Raw genomic sequence first — 26630 nt, 5'->3', positions numbered from 1 at the left:
GAATCCACCGATCACCTGCTGAAAAAGATCCCAAAAAGAAAACTCCTAGGAATATTATACCCAGGTTCCAGAATACCAGATTAAGGAGAGAATATTACAAGCAGCCAGGAAGAAAAAATTTGAATATTGTGAAAACGCAATCAGGATAACCCAGGATCTGGCAGCTTCTACACTTAGGGATTGAAGGGCTTAGAATATGATATTCTGGAGTACAAAGGAGCTGGGATTAAAACCAAGAATCACCTGCCCAGCAAAACTGAGTCTCATGTTCCAGGGGAAAATATGGTAATTCAGTGGAATAGAGGACTTTTCAGCATTCTTGATGAAAAACCAGAGTTGAATAGAAAATTTGGCATTCAGATACAAGAAGCAAGAGAAGTATGAGAAGGTAAACAGAGAAAAGAAATCATAAGGAACTTATCAAATTTGAACTATTAACATACCTACATGGAAAGACAATAATGGTAACTGATGAAACTTTTCTCAGTAGGAAAATAGGTTAAGGGAAAAGAAATCTATCTATCTATCTATCTATCTATCTATCTATCTATCTATCTATCTATCTATCTATCTATATGTCTATATATGAGGGTATATGGGCATGTGAATACATATGTGAATGTATGTATATATGTTTATAGGTATATATAGATAGAGGGCACAGAACCAATTGAATAGGAAGGGATGATACTTAAAAGGCAAAATTAAGAGGTGAGAGAGGAATATAATGAGAGGAGATGGGGAGAGACAGAATAGGGTAAACTATTTCATATAGAAAAAGCAAGGGAAAATGGTTACAATGGAGGGGAAGAATAGGAACGGAAAAGGGAATGTGTCAATTCTCATTGAATTATTCTCATTGAATTTGGTTTGGGGAGGGATTGAAATACACACCAAATAGGGTATCTCATCCTATAGAAGAATAGGGGGGAAGGGGATGAGAGGGGGGATGATGGAAAGGATGGCTAGCTGGCAGGCACAGGGAAGTTGGAAGCACCCACTTTTGAAAAGGGACGGGATCAAAGTAGAGAATAGAAGTAGTGGGAGGTGGGATAGGAGGGAGGGAAATAAAGTCAGTCTTTTACAATGTATCTACTATGTTACTGTTTTGCATTAGCTACACATGTACAACCTATACTGAACTGCTTATCTTCCTAGTAAGGGTGGGTGACAAGGGAGGAAGGGAATGAATCTGGAATTAAATTTTTAAAATCAAACGTTTAAATATATATATATACTATTATTAGTATTATTTTACATGTAATTGGGAAATAAGAAATACAGGAACTGAGGCATAGAGATCCACCATGCTCTACTGGAAAAGTCTAAAGGGGTATGGGAGAAAATATGGGACAGAGCAGATTGGAGGAGGGGCTATCCTGTGCAACTGCTCTTTTGGGGCTGTGGGTAGGGGAAAAATTTTGTAACTCAAAATCTAGCGCAAATGAATGAAGTAAATCAGAAGTTAATAAAGCATTTGAAAAATGAAAAAAAAATTTCTTCTTTGATCTTTGCTATAGGAAATAGATGCTTTTATTTCAATGCTTTTTCAATTGAGGAAACCAAGGGGAAAAGAGGTTAAGTGACTTTCCAAAAGTGATATACAAGTAAGTATATGAAAATAGAAATGAACTGAGGTCTTCCCTAATCTAGTGTTAGTGCTCAACCGACTACACTACCTACCTACCTAATTTACAGGAAAGAAATCACCTTTGATGGTACATTCATTGTTACACTCATCATGACAAGTGGATATAGGTTCATAGTGTTTTTTAAGTCATAGTGATTTGCACAGAATATCTTAAACTATTCAATTATCCCTGAGACCTCCAGCTAAGCCTCCCAGGCCCAAACAGGAGAACCTGTGTAGGATATGATCTCGTATTTGTTTAGTCCTGACACCATATATAATGGGGTTCAGTGCAGGGGGTACCACAAGATAGAGATTTGCCATCAGGACCCCATAGGACATGTGGTTGATCAGCACCGTCAGGTAGGCTGGTAAGTAGAACATAAGAATGACACACGCATGAGAACTGCAGGTACCCAAAGCCTTGAGCTGGGCATCACGGGATGGGAGTCGTAAGACAGCTAAAAGAATAAACATGTAAGAGATAGAAATGAGGATAACGTCTAAGCCTGTGGACAAGAAAGACAATACCAGAGTGTAAATGTTATTGGCTGTTACATCTGCACAGGCCAGTCTGGAAATCTTAGTTTGCACACAATAAGTATCAGCAATGATGTTGTTTCCACAGAATGGTAGCCGTTCTACTAGGAAGATAAAAGGGGAAGTGATAAGTAGGCCTCTGGTCACAGAAAATGCCATAATTTTCCTGATCAAAGAAGGGGTCAGGATCATGGTGTATCTCAGAGGAAAGCAAATGGCCACATAGCGGTCAAATGCCATGGCCAGTAGTACTGTAGACTCCATGACAAAGATGGCAGTGACAGAGAACATCTGGGTCATACAGGCCTGGAAAGAAATGACTCTATCCTTGAACCAAAAAATGGCCAGTGTCTTGGGCATGATGGTGCTGGAGAGCAAAAGATCAGACAGGGCCAACATGGCCAGGAAGAGGTACATAGGCTCATGTAGACTATGCTCCATCCAGATAAATATGATCAACAGAGAGTTACCTCCAAGGGCCACTACATACATGGTACAGAAGGGGATGGAGATCCAGATGTGCAGTTCTTCTAGACCTGGGATGCCCCAAAGGAGGAAGACATCTGGGTGGAAGGTATGATTGGAGGCAGCCATAAAATCAGACTGGTAACTGATGACACGATTTTCTCTTTCCTTCCTTACCTTGATCACCTACAAAAATTTAGGGAGGAGAAGAACATTGCTCAAGGATATTCCCATGCTCTTTTGGAGAAATGCTGTCACTGGGAATCTATTATAGGGAAAAAATCGATATTCTTTCCACTAGGACATTGTTTTTATCTACCTTTTTTGTGGTTAATCAGTCTATCAATAAGCATTTATTAAGAATTAACTATGTGCCAGGAATTATGATAAGCACTAGGGATTCATAAAGAGCCAAGAAACATTCCCTGCCCTCAGAGAAATCACTGTCTAATGGGTGAGGACAAGAAACAGACAAATAGGTACAAACAATATAAAAGATAAATAGGAAATTATTCAAAGAGAGAAGGCACAAGAATTAAGAGGTGTTGGAAAAGGCACAGTACCTGACACATTATAAGGACTTAATAAAGATTTGTTTATTTTTATGATTACTATTTGCATAAAGTAATATTAATGTTATACCTTCTCTAGATGGGTTAATGGAAAAGCATCTCCTGGATCTGGTGATGAGGGAAGAAGATATCACAGAATCTCACAGCTGAAAGAGACTTCAAAGGACATTTACTATAACATTTACCTAATGTGTATATATATATGTATATATAACATATAATGTATATTATATACATATACATATTCATATATATATATAAAGACATTCCCTCTGCAAAATTCCCAGGAAGTGATAATTCAGTGTTCATGTAAATACCCCCTTCTTTCCCTTTGAATCCTACTGAAACCAATCATAATTTTTATTCTTTTTCCTACTTTCCCAACCTACCTTTCCAGTTTTCTTATATCTTATGTCCTTTGGTTTATGTTCTAGTGCAGTCAGACAATCCTTCATATAGTCTAGCCCTAATTACGATACATCACTCATCTCTGTGCATTTGTTAAGGATGTCTTTCATGCCTGGAATACACTCTTCTTCACCTCTGTCTCTCAGAAGGCTAAATTTTCTTCAAAATTCACCCTGAGACACATCCCTAATTTCTCACAGCTTCTAATGCCTCCCACATGAGCAAATCAACAATGCTACATATATAAATATAAATATATATATATATATATATATATATATATATATACAGAGAGAGAGAGAGAGAGAGAGTTTGCATCCCTAGCACCTAACTCCTAACTTTGTACCTTTCAAAACCACCTCACACACATCAGATGGGCTAATATGATAGAAAAGGAAAAATATAAATGCTGAAAAAGACATGGGAAAATTGGGAACCTTATTATACATTGTTGGTAGTGTTGTGAACTGATCCAACCATTCTGTAGAGCAATTTGGAACTATGCCCAAAAGGCAACCAAACTGTGCATACCTTTTTATCCAGTAATACAACTACTAAGTCTGTATTCCAAAGATATCATACAAAAGAGGAAAGGACCTACATGTGCAAAAATATTTATAACAACCCTTTTCATTATGATAAAATATTGGAAATTGAGGGGATGCCCATCAACTGAGGAATGTCTGAATAAGTTGTGATATATAAATGGCAAGGAATACTATTGTGTTTAAAGAAATGATAAGCAGGCATATTTTAGAAAAACCTGGAAAGACTGATATGGATTGCTAAGTGAAGTAAGCAGAACAAGGAGAATGTAGTACATGGGAACAGCAACTTTGTGCAATGATCAGCTATGATTGACTTACCTCTTCTCAGTAATACAATGATCCAAGTCAATTCCAAAAGATTCGCAATGGAAAATACTATCCACATCCAAAGAAAGAACTATGGAGTATGAATGCAGATCTAAGCATATTATTTTTACTTTTTTGTTAGTTGGTTTTCTTGTGCCTTTTCCCTTTTTTCTATTACTTCTTTCACATTATGAGTCGTGGAAATATGTTTACACGATTGCACATGTATATGCTATATAAAATTGTTTGCTGTCTTGGGGAGGGAGGATGGAAGGTAGGAAGGGAGAAAAAAAATGAAACTCAAAATCTTATTTAAAAATGAATGTTGAAAAAAATAAATCATCATGACTGCCCTTTAGGCCTGGTCACTTAATCACATTTTTTAAGTGAAGCAAAATTCTTCATTGGCCATTGCTAAAAAGGTCAGTCTTATTCTCTATTTTGAGTCGATTGCTTCTTTGTCAGAAGGTGAGTAGCTTACTTCCTCTTTGTTCCTCTGAATTAATGGTTTCTCATTGCACTGATAAGAGGTCTAGAATCAGTAATTTATTTTTGTCATTCATTTTTGTGAGATTTTTAGTTCCAAAATTCCCCCTCCCCTCTTCAAAAAACATTAAGCAATTTGATGTAGGTTATACATGTGCTATAATGCAAAACACATTTCCATATTATTCACTGTTGTGAAAGAAGAAACAGATCAATAAGCCAAAAAAAAAAAACCCAAAACATGAAAGAGAATAAAGTGAAAAAATATGTTTTGATATGCTTACCATTTTTAATCCATCTAACTTTATTATAATCCAGTCTTCTCTCTCTCTTTCCCCTTCTCTCTCTTTCCCTCTCTCTCTCTTTCTCTCTCTGTCTCTCTCTCCATATAAATGTGTATGTAATATATATATAATACACACATACATGTACATATATACACAATACACTTTTTCCATTAAGATATACACATGCATATTTATATCTATATATTTAATATATCCATAAGATAAAACATTTGCAAAAAGTTTTGTTGAAATCAAGGCATACTGTACCTGCATAATTATTTTTATGATATTATGACACTACAAAAACCATTTCAAGAAAAGAAATGAGACAAGTTTCTTGTAGAATGTTTATGATGGAGACAAGATAGCTTTTAGTGATCATCATTTACTTCTCCCCGATTAGATACTCAAAGATCATCCCTTCAATAACATTTTCTAGAATTTTGTTGGGAATTAAAATCCAACTCATCTGTCCATAGGTTGAAGGTGCTAAACCATTGCTTTTTGTTAAAAATTGGGCAGATATACTCATTTCCAGTCTGAGAGCATTTCTCCAGATCTCCTCAATTTTTCAAAGCTCACTGATAGCTTAGCAATCACATCTCGCAGTTCATACACTATCAAGGGTTGTGGCTCCTCCGTAACTGGTGACGTGCATTCAGTGTAAGATGCTAGATACTCTGTTACTACATCTTAATTCATTTTGAATTTCAACACCCAGCTAACCATTTTGGTATGTCATTCTTAGACTGAAAATAATCTATGAAGATTTTCTTCTAAGGTGATCCTGATCAGAGTCAGTGGCTGGAAAAATTCTAAAGTAGATCAATTTTACCCTTCTTTTCCCACTAACCCTAAGATTTTCAGCATCTTTTGTTTCTCTTCCTCATCTGTGGACCTCTTTGGCTAAACTCAGGTCTGTCCTTCTCAAAGGCAGCTAAGTGTTGCAGTATTAGATGTTGCTAATCTAATTGTTCCTAATCTAATCCCAATCACTTCCCCAAAAGTCACAAAGATTTGATTTCCTACTCAGCTTCAAAAATTTACTAGTTATGTAGCCCTGGGGAAGTCACTTAAACTCTTTCTGCCTCAGTTTCCTCAAATATAAATTGGCAAAAGACTTGGAGGCAAAGCCACACATTTTACCTTGCCCTCCTATAGATGCTTCTCGGACCCATAGCTTTGCTCAAATACGGGTTGAACACTTTGTTATGGCTGTCACCTACTAACCGGGGCCACAACTGTGAGGCCACCTCCATTCACTTTCCCATTGGCCTGTTCACACAGAGGCTCAAACACAGGTACAGACCAAAGTGGGAAATTGAATTTTGCATAAGCTACATATACCTTTTCCCTGTATTTTTCATGGATATATGACCTCTTTTGCTCAAACCCCATAGAGTGGCAAGGACTTGCCCCTGGACACAATCACCTGACCTTGGTGTAACCATTCATATCACTTATCTTCCTTTCCTCTACTAAGTGAGAATTCCACTGTGCACTATCTCAGAAAGTCACCAATCTTTGCCTCTTATGTGGTACAGATTTGGTACAATGAATGGAGAGTAGGGTTGGAGTCAGGAAGACCTGAGTTCATATATCATCATCATCATCATATGCTTCTTTGCCTCTTGTGTACACACACACACACACACACACACACACACACTATTATTAAAGCACAGGTCTCTTATTGGTATTCCTTTACTCCAAAGATGTCTAAGATCAAATACAAATCTTCTGTTTAGCAATAAAAGCCCTTAGCATCTGGATTCTGAACAGTCACTTATTATACTTTGACCCACAAAAAGTTTTAATCTAATTAATCTGTCCATCTTGCTGTTCTCATGCACTATGTCACCAATACCTGGAATTAGCTTTATCCCACTCTGCCTCTTAATATCTCTTGTTTCCTTTGAAGCTCTGTTTATATACCACTTGAGATTTTTTCTGTTTTCCCAGCACATAGTGTCTCCTCCCTAAACTCCTTTGAGTATCTTTTATTATATTTTGTGTGTCTTTATAGGTATATATACTGTTTGCCTGGATAGCATGTAAGTTATGTTTGGGGTAAGAACAGTTTCGTTTTATTTTTTGGCATTTCCATATGGGTACATAGTCGGCACTTAATAATTTTTGAGTGATTGCCTGATGTTTGAAATTGGACATAGGTCACTCCCTGAAAAGGGTGGAAGGTGGACAGGTCAAGGCTTGAGCTTCCATGGGACGTGACAAGACCTAGAAGAGTACTCCTCCACTTGGAATAGTTTTCTTTCTTCCTCGAGGGATTTAGGAGAGGAAACGTATGTGCTTTACATAGGACAAATGGGCATGGACGGGTTGTGATCTGCCATAGCAGAAGAAGATCCTACTCGCATGAGATTATGCATCTCTCTGTGTCAATATATTGCTTATATTTCTATTCAAATGGTTACAAATCACTTCACTGGCTAGACTTTAATTTCTGGGAAATGCAAAGTATATTTACATTGTGAGTTTCTCATCCTCATACAACACACATAGGACATAGCCTTGAGAATGTGCCATACTACTAGTTGATAATTTGCATATGAATTGATTGGCCATTGCATTTACATTATTTCTCTTCCCAACTCAACCACTGTGTTCTCATCTTCTCTATTTTATCCTACTCCTCTCTTCCCATACTTCCTTCTCTGAGCACATTCCCACCTCTGGTTTTCCACCCCCATCACAGTCTCACCACATCCATCTATTATTACCACAATCTCATCAAAGTCTCCCCATTTCCTTTATTCTCTCCAAATCCCCCCACTCTCCCCAATCTGTTAAAAAAAGTTGCATATTCCCACAACTATCTTTCCCTTCTTCTCATTACCTTTAATCCACCATCATTATCCCTCAAATGTTCTCCTTATCTTCTTGTTGTCTATCCATTTCCACCACTCCTCCTCCTACCACATCATTTTCTCTCCTTCTCTCATTACCTTTTCACCATTCTTCTCATATTTTCTTTACAGTTTGCCTATGATTCATTCATCTCCATTAGAACTCCTTTTCTTTACTCTTCAGAAAGAAGTATCACTCACCTTACTTGTTGGTATGATGATTTTATCTTGGTTATAGTGGCAGGATTTCTGGTATAAGAGACAATGAGACTCTGCGTCACTTATATTAAGGCCTCGTGCTTAAGATTCCCATGAGGATGGAGTTTCAATAGCCACCTCCCTCCTCTGATTCAAAACAAGCAAAATCAAGACAATTAACTCTTTTCTATCTTGTTGTTGGGGGACAGGGAGGAAAGAGGTAATTTGCTCAGAATTCCTCCTCACCTGCGTGGGGATATTGTAAACATTAAAACAAGGTAATATGAGATTATTTTTGACATGGCTTGATTGTTTATATTACATTAAATATGAGTATGAACAATTCATTGTTCATCTGATTCATTTTATGGGATATGAGAGAATATCAACTTTAATACCTACTGGAATCAAGAATCCTCTGTGCAACAAAGAATTTAATTGTCCAGTAATTTAATACCTTCCAGTATGGAGAATTCACAATTTATCCCATCATTGGACACTCTTGGTTTTGAATATTCTTCCATTTTTTCATTCTTTCAGGTGGAATAAGTTAATTTATGTGACAGAATCAAGATTCCAAACCACCTTAAAAGGCCACAATGATGAACTGAATTTAATGAGATTCTGGGTGACAAGGATAAATGTAGAATCCTACACTTGTATTGAAAAGTTCACCTATGCAAATATAATCTGCAGAAAATATGACTATAAACTATTTCTGTGAAAAGTATCTGGGGTTTTAATGAAATGCAGCTTCAGGGAAATCAATAACGTGATGTGGAAATCAAAAAGCTAATGCAAACTTAAGAAAGATGCATAATATCATCTTCTGCCCTAGTCAGGAGTGTTATGTTTGGTTCTGGGTGCAAATTTTTAAGGACAGTGATAAGCCAAAAGTTCTTGAAAGGAGTAGTATGAAGAGCTTACTTAGATATGAGGGTATGCTGAAGATATTGGACACAAAATATACCTCATAGGGATTGGGGAGGAGGGAAGATTGCTACCTCTAAGTATTCAAAAGGGGCTTAATTTGACTCTTTCCTCCTAATAAATTTCCTTCTTTGATTTATTCTCTATGTAGCTACAACACATAGGTTTGACCACATTATTCTACCATTCAATAATCTTCAATGACTCCCATTCACTCTTGAATAAAATAGATACTACTCAACTTGACATTTAGAGACTTTTACTGTGTGGTTCCAGTGTGTCTTTCCAGACTTATTTCCCATTACTTGTCCTCATGTACTCTGTATTGCACACAAACAGAACTACTTTCTTTTCCTTGAACTTTGCTTTTCATCTCTCATATACAGGAGGCTGCAAACATTTCCTCCTCACCTTTGTCTCTTAAAATTATTGTTTTTCAAGGCTCAGCTCATGCACCACCAACTAAGAGAAAACTTTTCTAATCTTACTAAGAAGTGCCCTCTTCCTCCTCAAACTATGTTGCATTTCCTTATCTGTGTAAATATTTTATCTCCTCCATTCTTGCCAGTAGAATATGAACTGCTTGATATCAGAGACTATTTTATTTTATTTTAGCACGTAGCAGATGCTTAATAAATGCTCATAATTATAGTTAAATTAATAAATGTTTATCCAATAGAAATATGTCTATGTTTTCATCCTGTTGATTGATAAAACAGCTAAACAGAACAAATCTCACATTGGGGAAGGGGTTTACTACAGTCCTCTTTTCAAGTTTGCAACTATGCATTAGATGTATACTCAACTGAATCATTTGTTCAATAATTCTGTATGCTCATCTAAACAATATATATAACTTCTTGAGATCAGAGTCTATTTAAGATTTTGTTTTAGCATGTAGACAATGTTCATGAAATGTAATTGAAATAATAAATGTCTATGCAATGGAAATATGCCTATACTTTCATCCAATTCAGTGGCAAAATAGTTAAGAAGAAAGGATCTTACCTTGGATAACTGGGATAACCAATGGAGTCCTTTCAATTTTAAATCTATGCATTAATAAACACTCAGATTAATAATTTTTCAACATTTCTTGCTGCACCAATGAATATATTTGCCATGTTGGAGGGGAAATTATGAATTATAACTCATGAGAGTTGTCCAACACTTCAAAAGCTACAGTTTTATGGAGAGGGAATATTAGAACATGGCCTGTGCCAGATTTCCTATGAAACAATCTTCGTATGTTGAGGAGACACAAATCTGGACTTTACTATGAGAAGTCAATACATATTTTAATCCTTTGTGACTCCTTTAGGCCATTAACATCCATGGTTGCCTTTGTCCCACTCTGTATTCTGTTCTGAGGGAGAAAGGGATGAGGATCTAGGAAGCAGTTGAAACTTATAGAGTCGAGGCCAAGAAATTTAAAAGGAAATGAGTGGGATCAGTGAAACTGTACCACAAATGTGCCAAGAGAAGAACACAATGGATTTAGTAATGTCCATTAAAATAACATGTCCATGGGACGTAGTCAAGATGGTGGAGTAGAAGCAGGTCCTCCACACAGCTCCAGCTTCCACCTTCCCCAATTCATGTAAAAGGGGATTCTGAACAAACTTTGGAGCTACAGAACCCACAAAATGACACAGAGAAGCTATCCTCCCTCTGAGGAGAGGCTGGCAGGCCGGCAAGAATCGGCCAGCACAGGGCTCAGGGAAACAAGCCCAGCCCCATGCAAAGGTTTTAGCCCCAGGGCGGGCCTGACCAGCTGCTGGCTGGAGGGACTCCAGATCACCAGCAGCTGTGGCAGTCCAGAATTATCAACACATAGATGCTAAGGACAAAGTGAGAGGTCAGTGTACTGTGGACTTTGGGATCCAGTAGTTGGGAGTGAATCGGATTTTGCCCCCGGGGCAAGACCACAAAGGAGCTGTGATTGTACAACCACCCCCTTCAGCTCCCGGTCTGCAGAGTGTAGGGGGACCAAGCGACCAGTCTGAGGGGTAATCACTTTTGCTTTAATCTGCTTGGATATTGATCGAAGTCTAGAGTAGAGGTCCTGAGGTGTGTCTCCAGCTTGCCAGAGCTTGTGGAAGCTTCAGCAAGGGCAACCAACTAATACATCCAGCAGCTGAGAAAACCCCAGCATTTGGTACAAAGCTCCTCTGTCTGGCAGCAGAGTTCTACCGTGGCAAAAAGCCCAAAAATCAAGTAATTGAGTGGCAACATAACCAGGCAAAGGAAACAAAGCAAACAGAAGAACCCAATATTAGACTCCTATTTGGGGGACAAAAAGGAGCAAAGCATGGAACAGGAAGAAGACATTGAAGTCAGAACTCCTGCAAAAAAAGCTTCAAAGGAAAATACGAGCTACTTATAGGCCATAGAGGACTTTAAGAAGCAGATAAGAGAAGTGGAGGAAAAATTGGGAAGAGAAATGAGAACAATACAAGAAATTACCAAATGAGAGTCAACAGCATGACTGAGGAAAATAACAACTTAAAAAATAGATTAACTCAAATTGCAAAAGGCAATGAGGAGAAGAATGACTTGAAAAACAGAATTTGACAGATGGAAAAAGAACCGCAAAAGCTCACTAAGGAGAATCATTCCTTCAGAATTAGATTGGAGCAAATGGAAGCTAATGACTTTATGAGAAATCAAGATGCTGTTAAACAGATAAAAAACAAATGAAAGAATAGAAGGCAATGTGAAATATCTCATGAGAAAAATCACTAACCTGGAAAATAGATCCAGGAGAGATAATTTAAAAATTATTGGACTACCTGAAAGCCATGATCAAAGAAAGAACCTAGAAATCATCCTCCAAGACATTCTCAAGGAAAACTGTCCTGATGTTTTAGAACCAGAGGGCAAAATAGAGATTGAAAGAATCCACTGATCTCCTCCTGAAAAATAATGCAAAAAGAAAACTGCTAAGAATATTATAGCCAGATTATAAAATTCCCAGATCAAGGAGAGAATATTTCAAGCAGCCAGGAAGAAACAATTTGAATATTGTGGAAATACAATCAGGATAACACAGAATCTGGCAGCTTCTATACTGAGGGATCGAAGGGCTTGGAATGTGATATTCCGAAGGTCAAAGGAGCTGGGATTAAAACCAAGAATCAGCTACCCAGAAAAACTGAGTATCGGGGTGGCCAGGTAGCACAGCAAGTAAGAGCACCGGCTCCAGTGTTGAGAGGACCTGGAGATCGAATCCCGGGCTCAGACGCTTAGCACCCACCCAGAAACACCTGGCCGTGTAACCTTGAGCAAGTTAATTAACCCCAATTGCTTAGGGGCGGCCAGGTGGCTCAGCAAATAAGAGCACCAGTTCCAGTGTTGGGACGACCTGGAGATCGAATCCCGGGCTCAGACACTCAGCACCACACCCAGAAATAACTGGCCGTGTAACCTTGAGCAAGTTACTTAACCCCAATTGCTTTAAAAAAAAAAAAACTGAGTATCATGTTTCAGTGGAAAATATGGACATTCAGTGGAATAGAGGACTTTCAAGCATTCTTGATGGAAAAACCAGAGTTGAATAGAAAATTTGGCATTCACATACAAGAAGCAAGAGAAGCATGAGAAGGCAAACAGGGAAAAGAAATCATAAGGAACTTATCAAAGTTGAACTATTAACATTCCTACATAGAAAAACAATAATTGTAACTGATGAAACTTTTCTCAGTAGGAAAATAGTTGAAGGGAATAGAAATATATATATGCATATATATGTATATATATATATATATCTATATCATAGGGTATATGGGTGTATGAATACATATGTGAATGTGCATATATATGTTTACAGATATACATAGATAGAGGGCATAGGATCAATTTAATAGGAAGGGATCATGCTTAAAAGGTGAAATTAAGAGGTGAGAGTGGAATATAATGAGAGGAGATATGGAGAAACAGAATGGGGTAAACTATCTCATATAGAGGAGGCAAGGGAAAATGGTTACAATGGAGGGGAAGAACAGGAAGGCAAAAGGGAATGGTTCAACCTTATTCTAATTTAATTTGGCTTGGGGAGGGAATGAAATACACACTAAATAGGGTATCTCACACTCCAGGAGAGTAGAAGGGAAGGGGATGAGAGGGGGGATGATGGAAGGGAGGGAAGCCTGGGGTGGAGGGAAATTGAAAGCACCCACTTTTGAAAAGGGATGGGATCAAAGTAGAGAATAGAACAACTGGGAGTTGTGATCAGAGGGAGGGAAATATAGTCATTCTTTAACAGTATATCTACTATGTTAATGTTTTGTATTAGCTACACATGTACAACCTATACTGAACTGCTTATCTTTCTAGTAAGGGTGGGTGACAAGGGAAGAAGGGAATGAATCTGGAATTTAAAGTTTCAAAATCAAATATTTATATATGTATATGTATGTGTGTGTGTGTATATATATATATATATATATATATATATATATATATATATATATATATATATATATATATACTATAATAAATGCTATTTTACACGTAATTGGGAAATAAGATATACAGGCACTGGGGCATAGAGATCCACCATGCCCCCTACTGGAAAAGTCGAAAGGGGTATGGGAGAAAATATGGAAGTGAGTAGATTGGAGGAAGGGATATCCTGTGGGACTGCTATTTTGAGGCAGTGGGTAGGGGAACAATGGGGAGAAAATTTGTAACTCAAAATCTGGCGGAAATGAATGATGTAAATCAGAAGTTAATAAAGTATTTGAAAAATTGAAAAAAAAATTACATGTCCATTCTCATTTCAATGAATGCCAGAAAGAGTCATGGTTATGGACCTTAAAATTACTTTAAAAGCAATACAAATTGTTAATAAAGTGCTATACTTGAAAAATTCAAAGCTCATCTCTGATAGTTTCAAACTGTATGTCCACAGGCAACCATTTAACTTCTATTAAGTTCATTGTTGTCATCTTGAAAATGGGCATAATGTGTCATATAACATGTTTATATATATATATATACACACACACATATACATACATACATATCTACATATATGGAGAGAGATAAAGAGACAGAGACAGTGAGATACAGAGGAAGAACATTTACATAACAATTTTAGAGTTTACAAAACACTTTACATGTATTATCTCATTTGAACCTCATAACAAATCTGTGAGGTATATACTTATATTGTCTTCATTTTATAGATGAGGAAACAGCCTGAAAGAGATTAAATAGGTCACAAAGATAGAAAGTATTTTCATCAGAACCGAAATCCAGGTCTTTCTAACTCTATATGTGGTGCTTTTTTAAACTATATACCCTGTTTCCCCAAAAGTACTTTCAATACAATTATAAGTTTAAGACTTAAATGATATGATGCATATAAAGGAGTGTTGCAAGCTTTATATTATATAATAATATGTTGTTATGCTAATGTTATATAATATATTACAATAATGCATTATATAATAAATCACATTATGTATCCTTTTCCTGTATAACATAGTGATATGTCATACATGATATATTATTATAATAACAGATTATATAATTAAATAATACAAATGTTGGCTTTTGCTTTTTCCCAGGAAGAGGGATAGAAAAAGTAGTCATTTCACAATGCTGACTTCAGAAAAATGTCTTTATTTCTCTTGTTCTTTCTGAATTCTTGAAATTTTCTCCTGCACAGTAATTAGGCAATATTCTCTGCTTACCTCTGAAATATAGTGACCTACAAAAGCAGTAGAAGGTCTCCAGAGAACTCTGATGGTCTCCTGCATCTAACACAGACATAACTAAGAACTGTGAGTTGATGAAGTGCCTCAGAAAACCCTGCCTCCTTCCCCTCGCCAAGAACTGCCACATGTGCTTTCCTAGGCTGAGGTATTGGGCATCAACATAATCATGATATAAATGAAGCTGGATCCATATCCATCATGGACAAACTCCCTTGGAAGTAGACTATTCACTATAAAGTTGTGGATGTACATTTTGCTTATAATTTTCTTCAACTTTGGTAACCATACATTCCACCTACAAGATTACTACTTGGACACTTGCTTAGATACTTCCAGTACTTACACGCCTCTGTAAGTGAAACATTTCTGAGTGGACAATTGCATTTATAATAAATAGCATTACTTTCACACAAGGATAATTCTAGAGGTAACTGGGTGTCACAGTGGATAGAATATTGGACTTTAAATGAGGAAGATCTGAGTTTGAATCCTTCCTCAAATAATTACTAGCTATGTGACCCTGGGCAAGTCACTTAACCTATCTCAGTCTTGGTTTGTTCATCTATAAAATAGAAATAATAATGGTATTGAATATATTTGAATTATTAAATCATTGAAAATAATTGATTTAGATGCTGTGAGGATCATATGTATAAAGTAGCTTATGGATCTTTGAGCTCTATATAAATGCTAGATATTATTAAGACCACTTATATAAATGAGAGGAAATGTCTTCAATTTACAATCACTTGTTCAATTGGAAACAATAAATCACTACTTATATCCTACAGTGATTTGCATAGAATAGTTTAAGCTGCACAATTTTCCTGGAAAGCTTTAGCTCAGCAACCCAGACCCAGCTTGGAGAGCCTGGATGTGACAATATCCTGGATCTGTTTGGTCTTGACACCATATATGATGGGGTTCAATGCAGGAGGCACAACTACATAGAGATTTGCTAGCAGGATTCCACATTCAAGGTGGCTGACCAGCACTGTCAAGTAGGCTGGCAGGTAGAATATGAGGATGACACATACATGTGAAGTACAAGTGCCCAGAGCCTTCAACTGGGCATCCCGGGAAGGGAGTCGAAAGACAGCTCGAAGAATAAAAACATAGGAGATGGAAATGAGCAAGACATCTAAGCCTGTGGACAAGAATGACATCACCAGAGTATAAATATTATTGGCAGTTATATCTGCACAGGCCAATCTAGAGACCTTAGTTTGTTCACAATACGTATCAGCAATGACATTGTTTCCACAAAATGGCAGCCGATAAACGAGGAAGACAAAAGGATAGGTGAAGGCCAGGCCCCTGACCACAGAAAATACTCCAATGTTCCTGATCACTGAGGGGGTCAAGATCATGGTGTATCTAAGTGGAAAGCAGATGGCCACATAGCGGTCAAATGCCATGGCCAAAAGAACTGTTGCCTCTATGATAAAAATAAAAATAACAAAAAATATCTGAGTTAAGCAGGCCTCAAAAGAAATGGTCTCAGCCTGGAACCAGAAGAGAGCCAGCATCTTTGGCATGATGGTGTTGGAGAATAAGAATTCTGTCATAGCCAACATGGCCAGAAAGAGATACATAGGCTTGTGGAGATTGTGCTCTAACCAGACAAGAATGGTCAGCAAGGAGTTACCCACAAGTGCCACCACATACATAGAACAGAAAGGAATGGAGATCCAGAATTGTAGTTTCTTGAAGCCTGGGATGCCCATCAAAATGATGAGAGCTGGGTGAAAGGTGGTTTGATTGGTCATATCCATGGATACGAGGCTATGGTTTGCTCTCTTCTCTTCCTTCTTTTGCTTGATCACCTAGAGAGAAGAAAAACCCACCCTTATTCACTTAAGTACTCCCTGATGTCATTTACTGCTCTGAGGATCACTGTCAGAGCTGGGAGACCCCCTGCAAGTTATCTGATCCACCTCTTTATTTAATAGATGAGGAACTTGTTACCAAGAGATGCTTAATGACTTGTCCCAGGTCACATAGGCAGCAGAGTTAGGATAGGAACCCATGCCCCCTGATTATTCATTCCTTTTCCCATTTTATTACTCTGTAATGAAACAGCCCAACTTGTGTTGTTAGTATTACTTTCTATATGAAGTCATAACAGTACTAATATTTCAAAAGGTTTTTTCTCTATTGTAATGAATATCCTATTGAGTATTAAAATTGTAAGTGTTTAGGTAGGATTTTGTAAAACAAAAATAAAAACAGTTCTTCTTAGGCTAAAAGAAATTTGACAGATTTTAAAGGTTGGAAGAAACTTCAGAAGCCATGTTCACCTTATGTCTGAACAAAAATCCCCATCTTTGTTATGAGGAATGGATAATCCATTGTTCAATTGAATATTTCTAGTCTCTTTACTCCTAGGTGCTTAGTGTATTTGATTTTTTTAAACCCAAGTGATACTTTATTATTTTCTCCATTAAATTCATTCTAATTGTATGCAGTCCATTGGATCCCAACTTTGTCACCCAACACAACAGCCCTCTCTTTCAGCATTGTGTCATGTCTGAAGTTAATAAATATGCCTTCTATGTTTTCACAAATTTCCTTGATAAAAATGTTCAATATCACATATAAAGAATATTTAATCTTTGAGATGCTAGAGACCTCTCTCAACTTGACAGTCATTTATTAATGACTCTTCAAGTCTGGCTAGTATCCACTAGTCTTTTTGTACCTTCCAGATCTACTCCCCCCAAGCATCAATCACTTCAGCTTTTAGACATCTTCTTCCTATGCCATAGACCTTCCCTCAATATTCCATCTTTTCAAAGTCCTGCTGTATTTTATCATAGAAAGCTAACAAGGACTCTCTAGTCCATATAAGAGGGTCCAAAGTCTAATTTCCACATATCTGAAAAGGGACACAATAGAGCATTCTGTAAAGGAGTACAGGGGAACATTTTCTGATTTGCTTCCAGTTCCCAAAATTCTGTTAACCTATTTGAACTTAGTAACAGATCAAAAAAGGGTGTGCTGGTAAATGTCATACTTAATATGTATTATCAACATTTTATCCGTCACTTTCTTAAGTCTAGATAATACATAAAATCAAAAAAATCAAAACATCATTGAAAGCATTTAGCTATTTCTGAGGAAATTTAACTGAAAATTGAATAATCAGCTTCCTGAACAAATTCAAGCTGACTCCAGCACACCCCTGATATCAAGTCAATATCCTAAAGAAAAATAAACAAAAAAGGAAACATGTGATATGGTTTTTTAGTCCCCTTTTTGGGTAATGGCTAAACCTCAAGCATTCATTTTAAACATGTAGGTTTTTTTTGTTTTTGGTTTGTTTGTTTTGTTTTGTTTTTCCGCATAATCTCAATGCATTGGTATGGCCTTAGATCGTTCAGACAGTAGGGTTCCATAAAGACTCACCTGACTCACCTCCACAGGTTGTATAGAGGAAGAAAGACTAGTACTATTCCTGGAGAATTTCAGTTCTTATCTACAAGTGGATGTGTGCTTATTATCGTGCAATATATTTATTATTACTCTTGATTTCTAATATATAAACTATGACTGAACAGTCAAACCAATCTCATGTGGACTCAGATCTTTTTCCTTATATCATGTTCATTAGCAACTTGAAAATACAGACTATGTAATATGATGCATAATCTGGAACAAGTTGTTCAAAAATCAAAGTGCCACAGACAAACTTTATGACCAATAAAACAAAACCAAATCCAAAGGTATACAGCTTTGAGACAAAGATTTGTCGCAAAATCTGTGAAAGCTGCAGTAGAATACATGCACAGTCTACTTACTCTTCAAAATTGAACTAATTTATTGGTCACAATTGCCCAATGCTGAAGCCATGCTGATATCTGGCAGTGTTACTGGTGAGACAGTTGCCTTACAAAGAGGGCTATGGGGAATTGGTAGAGGATAAATATCCAAGGTTGAAGCAGACCTCAAGTCTGTAAATGCCAGCCATGTGCTAAGGTGGGGAGCAAATAGCAGATGTCTATGCGAGATCACAAACCTCAAGCCTAGGTAACATGGAGGCAACCTGAAATGAAAAGAATTCAATGAAAAACTGGAACTATCATCTAAACTAAGTACCTTATGCTTGGACTATTGCAATAACCTTCTAGTTGGTTGGTCTGCCTTCCTCAGGTCTCTTCCCCAATCCAGTCTGTTCTCCACTCAGCTATCCAATTGATCTTTCTAAAGCACAGGTCTGACCTTATCCCTCTCTCATTCAGTAAACTCTAGTGAGTCCCTGTTACCTCCAGGATCACATATTAAGTCCCATGTGTGGATTTAAAGCCCTTCACAAGCTAGCACCTTCCTACTTTCCCATTTTTCTTACAGTTTACTCCCTTTCACATACCCTACAATCCAGTAACACTATTCTCCTTATCGTCCCTTGAATAAAGCAATTAACATCTGTTCATTTTCATTGCTGTACCCATATCTAGAATATTCTCCCTTCTCATCTCCATTTTCTAACTTTCACAGTTCAAAATTTAGCTCAATTCTCACTTGTGCAAACTGCCTTTCCAGGCCCCTTCAATGTTAGTGCTGTTTCTCTGTGATCACCTATGACTTACCCTGTGTATATCTTATAAGTATGTAGTTGTCGACATGTTCCTATGCCATTAGATTGTGAGCTCCTTGAAGGCATAGGATGTTTTGGATTTTCTTTTATCCTCAGCTCTTAGCACAATGCCAGGCACATAATAAGCACTTAATAAATACTTGCTGACTTGACTTACCTCAACACTTAGTGATTTCAATGTAAAGGAAAAAATGGGTGAAGGCAGTGAAAACTTTTGGGGAATGGTTCAGGATCAAGAAATGAGAGCTCAATGATTTATATACTACTCAGAAGCCTCCTTATACTTGAAAATTATATGTATATATTATACATAATATATTATATGTATATACACACATATATACATACATACACACATATACATGTGTATATATGAATATATATACATATATGTATGTATATGTGTTTGTATATATATATATATATATATATATATATATATATATAATCTGTAAGATAGATGTTTCTTTCCCCCCACTGCCAATGCCTTCCTCTGAAATGTCCTCCCATTTATATGGTATATATCTTGTATGTACGATTTTTGGTTCATTGTGTCCAGCCAATTAGAATATGAGCTCCTTGAGCACAGGGACCATGGTTTTGTCTTCCTTTCTATCCCCAGTTTTTAGCACAGTTCCTGGCTGTATCAGCAATGCCATATTCACAATGCCTATGGAGATTACAGATATGCTGATACAATTATCCATCACAAAATACATCATGCTTGCCATATGGGGGAATAAACTAGAAAATTTATTAAGATACCAAAAGACTGAGTCCCAAAACCAGAAAGTGAAAGCCATCAGAGTAGTTATGACATTGGCACAGGTAGATAAAGTAGAAAGCATCCACATTTTCAAGCCTTTAAAACCTCAGGCAAAGGTCCTCCTCTCCCCACTCACAGCAACCACCCAGCGTCCGGGAAGTGCGCTCCCAGCAGCTCCGGCCCCTGGCAGTCCTCAGCAGGAGTCCTTAGCAGAAATTCTGGCTAACTCAAAAAGGGCTCCGCGCTGCTGCTGCCTCTGCTGCTGCTGCCACTGTTGCCACCACCGCCAGCCACCGCAGGAGCTCCAGCTTGGCTTCCTCTTCCTCTTGCTCTGCCCCTTCTTGATATGTGAGCAAGTCCAATGGGGCATGGAAGATCTTTAAATCCCATAACCCTTACATTCGGCCCCAAGATCTTTCATGTCCCTTACTTGGCAAAAATACAGTAGGAATAACTGGTGTCAACAAAATTTCAAAACAACATAACAAGAATAGCACACAATAAACACAGAAAACCATATTTTAGGGTGGGGCTTGAGCACAAGCTCCCCATCATTCCCCCCACTCCGAACAAATGGGGCCCCAAAATCTTGTGGTAAGGGGTGAAGATCTCTTCTTCTATGGCTACTTGCTGCTGAAATCATATGTAGAGCTGTCCCTGTCCTAAGGGGTCCCATTTGAGAGGTCAGTTCTTAATATGCTTGATGCCAGGTCCAAGGGTGACATATCACAGTTGCAGACAGGGGGTGACATCCAGCTTAAGCTATCAGGCATCTACAGATGGAGGGTACCAAGCCTGTGGAAACAAATCTAACAAACAAGGTGAACAAACAAAAAAATCAAGAAGAAGCAAAGAGACAATAACCACACTATTGTAGCCTCACTCACGGTAGAATAAATGACTTAAGGGTACAATTTTGTAATCATCTTCTCAAGAATAAACAATAGTTACAGTGTTATCCCTCCCATATGCTATAATCTCTGCAGCCTTTGGAACATCATCTGGCTTCCGTTTTACCCATACTTTAGCTCCTGATTTTATTCTATCAGTAGAACCAAATCCTTCAGTTCCTGTAACAGTTATTTTGGAAGGAGGGTCAGTTTTTACAATTGGTATTGTTTTACAAGGAACGATAATCACTTGAACTATCCTATCATTCTTGTGAATCTGTATGGGCCCTTCACCTAAATTCTGGAATGTTACAACAATTTCTCCTTGATAATTAGAATCTATTACTCCAGCCAATACATGTATTCCTTGAGCTGCAAATCCTGATTTGGGTAAAATCTGTCCAAAGTGATTTTTAGGGATTCTTATGCATATCCCAGTGGAGATTTTTCTTATTTCTTTTCTGTCCAACCAAAAGTCCTCTAAACAATGTAAATCATACCCCACTGAACCAGGTGGCCCTGGGTACGGTGCTGGGACATCTGGCCTCAAGGTCCAATACTCAATATTTGGGATCTTGTGTGTTTGTTGTTTTCTAATTTGCAGATTGGGGGTCATCATTCTGGCTAGAGGTGTACTTCCTCCCAATGGTCTATTATTCAAATTACACAAAGCCATTAACAAATTATCCTTCCAATGTTGATATGAATTATTGGAACTTAACTTCCTCAACTGTTCTTTCAGTAATCCATTCATTCTTTCAATTAACCCAGATGCTTCTGGATAATATGGAATATGATATATCCATTCTATATTGTTTAGTATACAATACTTCTTCATTTCATTGCCTTTGAAATGTGACCCATTGTCACTTTGAATCTGCATTGGGGTTCCATAATATAGACTTATGAGATCTAGAGTTTTACAAGTGTTTTTCTGGGTTGCATTCTTGTAAGGACAAGCTACTAGTACACCCGAATAGGTATCAACACAAGTACATATAAATCTGCATCCTTTATCCAGTGGTAGTGGACCAATATAATCTATTTGCCAGATTTGGGCTGGGACTTTTCCTCTTGCTATCTCTCCAGTTACTACCCGAGGAACAGTTCACTCCTTTTCCAATTGACATATATGACATTCTTCTGCTATCTGTTTTAACAGTGAATGAGAGATACTAATACCTCGATCTTGTGCCCACTGGTGTGTGGCCTGGACCCCCAAATGGCCTGCTGTTTGGTGGACCCATTTTGCTAATACCGGATCATCAGTTGTTGTCAAAGTAGGGACAATATGTTCAGTAGCAATCTTTGCCAGTCGATCAGCATGAGCATTGTACTCACGTTCTGGTATGGTGGGGGCCACGTGAGCATCTACATGAAAAACTGACAAGTCAGTGACCAAAGACATGTTCCAGATATCTTCCCATAATTCTTTGCCCCAGACTTGTTTACCATGAATTTCCCAATTTTCATTTTTCCACATGGGCATCCATGTAGCTAACCCATTAGCTACCGCCCATGAATCAGTGAATATATGACACTGTCCTCCTTGTTCTATTTTGATGGCTTGATATACTGCCATAAGTTCAGCATATTGGCTACTTGCACCTATCCCAGTACTTTCCAAAGTCCTTCTAGTACATGGGTTATAGGCCACTGCTTTCCAATGTCTTTTTTGCCCCAAATATTTTGCTGTCCCATCAGTAAACCATGCATGTCTCTTTTGTTCCTCAGTTAATACATCATATCCCTCATTCCATTTTACAGTGGACTTTACCAACTGTTGCTTTGGCTCAGGGGGTGTGTCATTCCTCTCAATTTCTATGTTTGCTACAGATTCATGTAGAGCAGAGACTCTGCTTTTGCCTGTTTTCGCTCTATTTTGAATATACCACTTCCATTTGATTATACTAGCCTCTTGGGCATGTCCAATTCTGTGAGAAGCTGGGGTACTCATTACCCAGGTCATAATTGGGATTCCAGGTCTTAATATCACTTCATGGCCCACAGTCAGTTGTTCAGTCTCCACCAAAGCCCAATATGCAGCTAACAACTGCTTTTCAAAAGGTGTATACTGGACTCCAGATGAAGGGAGTTTCCTACACCAAAATCCCAAAGGTACATTTTGGCTTTGTTGTTTTTGCCATAAGCTCCAGTTTCCATAATCATCTTGTACAGTCACTTGTAATTCCACTGGACCATTTTGCATGGGCCACAAATCTAGGGCCAATTGTATGGCAGCCTTGGCTTTTTCAAAAGCTTTACTCTGCTCAAGTCCCCAATCGAATTCATATTTCTTCCGTGTGACTCCATATAAAAGTTTTAAAATCTGTCCCAAATGTGGAATGTGGTGCCTCCAGTATCCAAACAATCCTATGAACTTTTGGGCCTCCTTCTTATTGGTAGGGGTAGGAACATCCTGAATCTTTTGTCGGGCTTGAGGAAGAATCTCCTTTAGCCCCTTGTTCCATTGTATACCCAAAAATTTCACATTTTGAGCTGCTCCTTGAACCTTTGCAAGGTTAATTTCCCATGCTTTACTTTTCATATGCTCAATTAGAAGGGTCAAACTCCTTTCCACTACTTTCGCATCTTTTCCCTGTATCATGATATCATCAATATAGTGGGTAAGCTGTACACCAGGTAGCTTTAATTCATCCAACTGTTCAGCCACAATCCTGTGAAAAATAGTGGGGCTATGTATGTACCCTTGTGGCAAGCGGGTGAAAGTATATTGTCTACCCTGCCAAGTGAAAGCAAAGTGGTCCCATTGTTTAGGGTCTATTGGGATGGTGAAGAAGGCATTTGCCAAGTCAATAACTGCATACCAAGTCCCATCATATTTCTGGATCCTTTCTATTAAGGTGATGGTATCTGGAACAGCAGCATACAAAGAAGGAGTCACCTTATTCAACTGTCTATAATCCACAGTCATTCTCCATGTCCCATCTGATTTTCTTACTGGCCAGACAGGATTATTCCATCTTGTGGTTGTAGGGACTAACACTCCTGCTTCAACATATTCCTTTATAGTAGTGGTAATTTCATCTTGCCCACATGGCACACGATACTGTTTTAAAGTAATTACTTCAGAAGGTTCAGGTAAAGTGATTGGGTCCATTTTTAGTTTTCCCACTAAAACTGTATTAATTCCTATCTTCCTCACAGCAAATTGGTATCTTCCTTCAGGTAAATTCAGAGTCATGCCTCTCAATACATCTATCCCAATGATGTATTCAGGAATGGGTACAACAACCACAGTATATTCTTTCTTAGGTAACTGCCCAATTTTCATTGTTATTTTAACCTTTCTGGCTGATATTTCAGCGCCTCCTAGACCTGTGATGGTAATAGGAGTTCCATGTTTAAACTTATCAGGGTTTCCATAGATAAGTGTGGCCTCAGCCCCAGTATCAATCAGTGCCCTAGTCACAGTAGTTGATCCATTCTTCCAATATATTGTTAAACCAATATGGGGTCTGCAATCTCTTCTGCATATTTCTTTTACCTGGGCTGGGGCTTGGCCTATCTCCTATTCCCCCTGAAGGTGGGGCAAACTTGGATACAAAGATTCAGATTCAGAAATACCTGCAGGGGTGGTTCCTGCTTCCCTGTTCATTCTAATGCTAAGTACCTTTTCTTGGTACAGCTTATGCAGCTCTTCAGTTGGAATACCATCTATTCTTCTGAAGTCCACCCCAGCTCTTAATAGAGCAGTAAACAGTTCCCTTCTTGTTGATCTATTTTTGTCTCTGAATCCTCTGGCTGTTTACTCTTCTCTCTCTAGGCAATTTGTCTTTTTCCCATTCCCCTAAATCTCTTAATTGTGAAATCTTATCCAGCACCTCTGAAAGAGGGTGCCCTATTTCTCCAATTAATAGAGTCAGAATTAGGTGCTTATACGCAGGAGGAGCCATCTTCACTATGCTATTTCTATGAGGAACTCCTAGGGGGGTATCATAATAGGCATTTGCATCTCCAATCAGGATAGCAGTTTTCATTACCTCCTCCTTTAGCTTTCTCATACAGTCTCTAAGTGAGAACCAGGGTCTGTCTCCCCTAGGCCACATAGATTCAGTAGGATATTGCTTTTTGCAACCTTCTGCAGCTAAAGCTAGAAGATTAGTTTTGTTATTTCCTCCTTGCATATGGTGATCCCTAAAAGCCTGATGTACAAAAGGATTCTGACTGATACTTATGAATTTTAAACAGTCCTCATTGTCCAGTGTTATTCCTCCGGCGCCTTCATCAGTGATTCTTACTATCCAAGACACTAAAGACTCCCCCATTCTTTGGGTGAATCTACTCAATATATCAGTGATCTCCTGTTGAGTGAAATCCTCAATTATCTCCCTGGACTCTGTTTTGCCTCGGTGGTTCTCCTGTCTTCTTCGTATGGGGAGAGCTTCTACATTAGAAGACTCCTCATCTAACCTTGCTCCATTCTCCTCACACACATTCTCCTGGAAGCTGTCAGGGCAACTCTGCCCAGCCTGTACAAAAGCTGCATGCACATTCGTTCTGCTAGTTTTTTGCTTCCTTTTAGCTACATGAACAGTAGTTGGCTCCTGGACCACATGAGTCCCTCCAGTTTGGTCTTCTGAGTGCTGTGACACAGAAGAATCCTCAGGCAAACCAGCTGACTCCCTAGCCATCCTAGCTCTTTCCTTCAGCAGCTTATCCCTACTTTTACACATAAGGCGATAACTTGTTAGCAGCACCCAGCCTCTCCTGCACACTCCTGCCAGTTCTTTGCCTGGTTCTATGGGTATTGCTTTCAAACATCTTTCCAAATCTCCAGGTTCTCCCTCTTTTAGCCTTGGTTCCCATTTTTCACAGGGCCCTGTGCTTTTAGCCCATTCTCTGGCTAGAGAGGAATAAGTCAAATCCTCCCATCCTGGAATAGCCATTTCTCCCTCTAAAGCCCCACTGCTTCCAAATAGAGGCCTGACATTTTGTGATCCCATCCTGGTCGCCAAATGTATCAGTGTGATAGTAATGGCAATTAAAGATTCCCCTGTATTGGCTTGGTTTTCAAATTGATTGTATTAAAACCCAGAGCTTGTTAATCCCACCTGTGGGATGGACTTTTTGATGTGAAAAGAAAGTCCTGACTGGGAGGAGCTGGTGACGTAGATTTGGAGAGACACTAGAGAGAGGCGGAAGATCTTTTTGGAAGCAGAATTGCTGGTGGCTGCTTTGAATTGCCCTGGACTTTTGAGACCTGCCCCCTGAGCTGCCAAGGACTGAGGAGACATGGCTGTTTTGCTGGTACTTTGTCTATCTGTTTTGATGTTATTTTGCCAGATTTGTCCACTGGTGAAAGACTGTCCTGTTGAAGAAGTCCTGGAACCTGGCATTTGGTTAAGAAGGCCTGAGACTGTCCTGCAGACAGAGAGTGAATACTGTCCACTGGT

At 38.3% G+C, this 26630-nt stretch overlaps 2 protein-coding genes across 2 annotated transcripts; both read right to left on the bottom strand.

Annotated features, from left to right (window-relative positions):
- Positions 1-1810: 1810 nt before the first annotated feature.
- On the bottom strand, positions 1811-2764 carry LOC138177607 (olfactory receptor 52B2-like). Its single transcript, XM_069108822.1, has one exon. The coding sequence runs from the start codon at positions 2762-2764 to the stop codon at positions 1811-1813; it is 954 nt and encodes a 317-aa protein (XP_068964923.1).
- A 13038-nt stretch (positions 2765-15802) lies between these two features.
- Positions 15803-16735, bottom strand: LOC138177760 (olfactory receptor 52B2-like). Its single transcript, XM_069108966.1, has one exon. It carries the CDS (start codon positions 16733-16735, stop codon positions 15803-15805), a length of 933 nt encoding a protein of 310 aa, XP_068965067.1.
- Between the last annotated feature and the right edge of the window lie 9895 nt (positions 16736-26630).

The sequence above is a fragment of the Petaurus breviceps genome, unplaced genomic scaffold, assembly GCF_028583685.1.
Source record: "Petaurus breviceps papuanus isolate PSGF00001 unplaced genomic scaffold, PetGlider_PUasm1.0 90444, whole genome shotgun sequence".
Taxonomy (NCBI): domain Eukaryota; kingdom Metazoa; phylum Chordata; class Mammalia; order Diprotodontia; family Petauridae; genus Petaurus; species Petaurus breviceps.
Note: the sequence above shows the minus strand (reverse complement) of the source record. Positions and strands in the feature narration are given on the sequence as shown.